Consider the following 6216-nt stretch of genomic DNA (forward strand, 5'->3'; position numbering starts at 1 on the left):
TCATAGTTTGGTTAGCATTGATGGGGAGGTTAAATACGAAAGAAAAGCTTCTCAAATGGGGAGTGGTTCAAAATAGTACTTGTGCTCTGTGTAATCAGAAGAAAGAAACTATTGATCATCTCTTTTTTGATTGCAATTTTTCTGCTGCAGTCTGGGAGAAAGTGCTAAGCAAAACTGACTGTATGAGACAGAGATTTAGTTGGAGGAGGGAAGTTAGTTATCTTACCAGAAGAGCTAAAGGTAAGTCTGTTAGATCTAGACTGAAAAAACTGTGGTTCAATGCAACAGTGTACCATATCTGGGCTGCTAGAAATGAGGCTATTTTCAACCAGAAGTTTCAGTCTAAAGATCAAGTTTTTGCTAAAATTGAGATGGATGTAAGGAACAGAATCTGATATGGTTCTGTTGTTTTTGTTTAGGCTCTGTGCAGCCTCTGTGTTGTTTGTGTTTGCTTTAGAAGGTTTTTTAGGCTGAGGTTGGCTCTGTGTAGCCTTTACTTGTGCCTGGCTTCTCCTTGTTTTTCCAGATTATCTGGATGTTGTAATTGGCCTCTTTTTCAGCAATAAAATTGCTTCTTTTGGTGATTGACCAAAAAAAAAAGATAACCCGAAGTTTTTTATATTTTTAAAATTTTGCTGCAAGTTTACCATTTCAAACTCAATTATTATTCTGAAAAAAAACTAATTAGTAATTAAATTATCTTTAATGATTTAATAACAAATGCTAAATAAATCATATTAATATTACATTCTTTGATTGATTTTACCAATTTTAGTATAAAAATATTAAAGAAAGAAAGAAATAATTTTAAAAAGCAAGAAAATTAAAAGTTTGATTTTGATAATTTTATAAGGAAACAGATTATTTTAAAAGAACGTTGCTTCTATTTTGATCAAACACTTTATTTTTTCACCATATAAATCAAAAATTTGAATAAAATCAAAAATTTGAGCAAATTTGAATATATAGATAGTTTCAAAAAAAAAGGAAAGTCATGATTATACAAATTTGAACAAAATCAATCTGTTTGTTAACAAAATCGTAGATAGCTATTCTATACCCTTTCTGTTTATTCTCCCCAAATTTATTTCTAAAAATATAAGACAATGTCAGCTATAAAACTCCATATATTGTTCAAAACACAGCATCAAAAAACATTCAATACTATAAACAAAAAAACATGCGTAATTTTAAACAGTCAATCTTGGTTCTATGTCTACTAGTGTCAGTGATTTTATCCGAAGCCAAACACGTTCATATCAGAAACGACATCGGTGAAAATATCGACCTAATGGTGCATTGCAAGTCGAAAAACGACGACCTAGGCGACCACTTACTTCATCCCCAAGAAACTTATGAGTTTGCATTTACACCAAATATTTTCGGAACTACGTTGTTTTTTTGTGGTTTTACATGGGCAGGACAGCCCAAATTTTTTAATATTTACGATGATCGCGCACATAGTAGTTCATGCGGAGATTGTTACTGGGCAGTGCATGTTGACGGACCGTGCTTGCTGAAGAATGATTTCGGTGAGATTGATACATGTTATAAGTGGAACAGTCCGTGAAAATGTGCATTTGGTTTCTTATTCTTGATCAATCTATGTACGAAATAAAAGCCACAAGCAAGTTGTGATGTTAATTTTAATGTAGGCATTAATTATTATTATTATATATGATGGTTGATCAACATTATTGTGCCAATATCTGCAGCCTAATCTCGACTAAAACTGATGTGTTATGGAGAAGTTATCTATAAAATGGTCATTCCAAATGAATATACAGTGATTTGAAATTATGGTGAATTAATAAAATCAATATAAAATATAAGAGCAATGCTATTTAACCCACTATTTTTGTTCATTTTTATTGTACCATCTGACGTGGCAATAAAACAGTGGATGAATTTAAAGAGGAAAATTGAGATGTACACTTTTAGAGGGAAATTGGACGAATAAAACATTGCCACGTAAGGTGGGTTGGAAGAGTTGGATTAAAATGGTGGATCATGAAGCATTTTCCAAATTATAATGAGCTAGTAGTTTCTAAACCGCGATGACTTTATACGCCATTCGCTATTATACGATATAGTAGTTTCTAAACAGCGAGGACCTTTTTTTTTGGAATTATCTTTTTTACCTATGCACATATATATATATATATATATATATATATATATATATATATATATATATATATATATATATATATATACACACACAGTGGGATGCTAATAGCAAAGTCATCGTGAGATTACGATTATGAATCTTTCATGAGAATATTAATTTCACAACCAAAAAAAAGAAGAAAAAATGTTTAGAAAGGAAAACTAAATGAAAAATGATTAGAAAGGAAAACTAAATGAACAATGGAGCAAAGTTACGTATTATATAGTTGGTCAATGACCGGCTATAACAGGTAAAAAATAGGAAATTGTATCTAAGCTTAAGTGGTATATTAGAATGAGCCATGTTTTGATCCATATGTTAATCAAAATTACAGATTTCGTATTAAAAAAGAATGGCCGCAGTAGCACTAGTATACAGCAGATTTCAAATTAAACATAAAATTTATTTTATATAATTAAAATTATAAATAACTCATTTATCCAAAATAAAATTATAATTAACTAACGGTAAAAATTGCTTAAGGTAGACATACATATACTTCTATTTGTTAAGTATTAGTATTATTTATTTATTTAATAAGTTATAATTTATTATATATTTGTGAAAATCATGTCGAAATATTATAAAACTAAAATTTATATGCAGCTAAATTTAATAATTTATCCACCGCTTACATAAATCAATAATTAAAATCATTCCTACACTGTAGAGAGTCGCTACTAGATGATTAGCGGCAGATTTTAGTGATGGATTAGAAATCCGTTGCTAAAATCTAATAGCGACGGATTTAGAGACAGACCTAAAATCTGTCGCTAAACTGTTAAAATATGTGGCAGGAATGTGCGCGCCAACTTAGCGACATAATATCCATCACTATTCCGTCGCTGTAATTGGCGGGCGTTGGAGGAAGAAGAAGCTTTTTTTGTTAAAATTTAGCGACAAAATCTAAAATTCCGTCGCTAAATGCATTCTTAACTGAAACGATTCATATCATTTAAGTGTTTAGCGACAGATTTGTTTAGTCCGTTGCTAAATTAGCGACAGATCAATCCGTCGCTAAACACTTAAATGAAACGAATCGTTTCATTTAATTTTCAATTTTAACGACAGATTTTTGTTTCCGTCGCTAAAATCAAAAATAAAACACCCAGACCCTCGTTTTCTTTTCAGTTTCTGAAAACTGAAACAAAATTTCCGCCGCCGTCCCTTTTCCCCTTCCTTTCCAGACATGGTTTTCCATTTTCCTTTCCCTTTCCGCTGTGGTTTTCTGTAATACCCCAAATAATTAAGTCGTGCCACGTGTCGGGAATTCCGATAAATTAAGTTAAGAACAATTTAATTTAATTATGTCGGGAAATTGGAATAATTTTATTAAGCTAATTAGCGGGATTTAAGGAAATAACTTCAGAAATTAAAATAAAATAAATTATAAATCTCATAATGGAATTTATTTCGTCAAAGTCCGCGAAATGATTTATAGTATTTATGGTAACAATCTCGGGTCAATCGGAGACCTTTGAAAGTTTGGACGCGGATGCATTTTGGGGCGAAATTGCAATTTATGAAAAGTTTAAGGACTAAAGTGCAAATTAGCCAATTAAGCCTCGAGAATAACAATTAAAAGATTATTCACGGAATATGATAATTTTGAGTTAGTATTATTTATTTGGATATAAATAATACGTAAGTAATTGAGTTAAAATGAGAAATTAACTATTTCGTTAAAAGAATAAGTTTAAAAGAGAATTGGTTTAAGTTAAAGAAATGAAGGACCAAAATGGTTAATTAACCAAGAGATATATATATATATATATATATATATATATGTTCTTAAGGAGAGATGAGTATCAGAAGGTGAGAAAGGAGGAGACGAAGGAAATTCAACGAACGATTTCGATCCGTCGCGGTTTCGCCGTTTCTCGTCCAAATCGCGAGTTCTTTATATCGATGTGCTCGGAATTCAATTATCTATCTATTACAAGTATCAAATCGAGGTAAGCTTGACGTTTTAGTTTAGGGTTTCGAGCGGTTTTATCGATTTCGGATTCAATCTCGACGTTTTAAGCTTGAATCTTGCGTTTTTGATGACTTTGAGCGTTGCGGGACTGATTAGGAGATGTTAGCATGTCGGAATGGCCCGGGGGGATGAACCCCGGGGCTGCACATCGTGCAGCAGACTTCACGTTCGTGCAGACTGCTGCACGAACGTGCAGCAAGTGTTGCACGATCGTGCAGCACAGCAACTGCACGATCGTGCAGCCACTGCTGCACGAACGTGCAGTCCTTCGTCAATGGGGATTTTCGATTCGGGCTTTCTGGGGCCCAGACGCGACGCAGAAACTTAATTTCAGACAATTTCAAGTCGCGTAATCAATCGTATCCGATTGAATTTCAAAACATAAACTAGGACGTTCAAAAGAGAAATGTGATTAAGAGACTATCAAAGTTAAGAGTCATATTTGGAATAAGGTCGAGTTAACCTAAGTTTATAACTTAGGATTTTGATACTAAGTTTACGTTTATGAATTAAACGTACAGGTAATTTGGATAAGTAATGGACGTACCGACGAGATGGAATAGCTACAAGATCGGACAATGCATAGAACCTGCGTGATAGATTGGTAGCATTGCGGTAGATTGGATAGCAGTCACTGTGAGTATATTTTAATTACTCGTTAATATTCATAAAGTCACGTATTTTCATGTACGGACGACTATATGAATACTTATATGTTTAATAATATGTTTAAAAAAGTATATATATGTATGCTTCGAAAATAATTACTTTCCGTACTGTGTTATTTTAATAATAACATAAATAGATGAAAAGAACATGAATGCTTAAAGAACCGGGAAAGGGTTAAGCAATATAAATCGAACCAAATATGCACGAGAAAAGTATAGTACATTCCTATATGTACTACTATTCATATATATATAAAGAAACATAGTACGTTCCCATACGTACTTTTAATTATAATGAGTACCCATACGTGCGTGTGTTATAGATATATGTTTGTAGATTATAATGTGCATGGCATGGTCCATAAAGGATCAATATAACAGGACAAAAAGAATATAGAAATAATTAATAAACGTAAAATGAGAATTGTACTATGGTACAGCTAAATATAAGAACTAAGATACAAGGTTGATCTCGGTAGAGGAATCCCGAAACCTGTATCTTACCCATCCTTGATAATAGTCCTCGGGACTAATATGAAGATAAAATCAAGCATAATATATCGAGAATCAATATGAGATCAGAGTAATGAATAAGATATAATAATAAGACACATCGGTTGACTTTGCTATCGATGTCAGATTTGTAAAACACATCGGTTGGCTTTGCTATCGATGTCAGATATGCGTAACACATCGGTTGGCTTTGCTATCGATGTCAGACAGGTGAAACACATCGGTTGGCTTTGCTATCGATGTCAGAAAGATGAAGTTAGAGAAGCTTAACGAGAAAAATAAAGACAATCAAAACTATAACAGTAAAGAAAACATATCAAGTATGTACGTAGTATAAACGTACATGAGACATAAGAATGAGGCAAGTATATCAAGTACGCCTATAACATAAACGCTTAGTTTATGACACGTACATGACCTATAAAGGTGTGAGTGAATATACGAAGTAAGATCGTATGAATTATGATCCAAAAAGAATATTTTCTATATAAAGAGGTTTTCAAACGTTTTCACTCTTTATGTAATATTGCTTGTAATTAAATGTATTCACTCAATTTTATACTGATCCCGTTGTTACTCCAATTTTTACAGGTTGAGTTAGGTATGACCTGGAGAACGAAACTTTCGAAGTTTTTAATTCTCGGAAGTAGTACGATTCATGAGACTAGGTTCTCATTCTAGCAAGTCCGCAGTAGTTTAGAATAGACAAGCTCTATTTTGTAAAACGCTTTAACTCTGATGTATATTTCAAACAGGGGTCATGCGTATTTTGATATTATTGTTATATATGAAATATGATTTGATTTGCGAAAAATTTATATGTATTTTCAGGCTTGCTACGGGTTTTGGAGCTACCACTCCCATTCCCTAGCGCCGGTCGCGGCTCA

At 32.7% G+C, this 6216-nt stretch overlaps 1 protein-coding gene across 1 annotated transcript; it reads left to right on the plus strand.

The window, feature by feature from the left end:
• The first annotated feature begins 1178 nt into the window (after positions 1–1178).
• LOC126667027 (S-protein homolog 3-like) lies at positions 1179–1615 on the plus strand. The gene has a single exon (XM_050359973.2). The coding sequence runs from the start codon at positions 1181–1183 to the stop codon at positions 1568–1570; it is 390 nt and encodes a 129-aa protein (XP_050215930.1). The 5' UTR covers positions 1179–1180; the 3' UTR covers positions 1571–1615.
• Positions 1616–6216: the final 4601 nt, after the last annotated feature.

The sequence above is a fragment of the Mercurialis annua genome, linkage group LG2 (assembly GCF_937616625.2).
Source record: "Mercurialis annua linkage group LG2, ddMerAnnu1.2, whole genome shotgun sequence".
NCBI classification, from domain to species: domain Eukaryota; kingdom Viridiplantae; phylum Streptophyta; class Magnoliopsida; order Malpighiales; family Euphorbiaceae; genus Mercurialis; species Mercurialis annua.

Excerpts from the sequence above, each read along its gene's own strand:
- LOC126667027 (XM_050359973.2), top strand. The coding sequence starts at position 1,181 with ATGCGTAATTTTAAACAGTCAATCTTGGTTCTATGTCTACTAGTGTCA.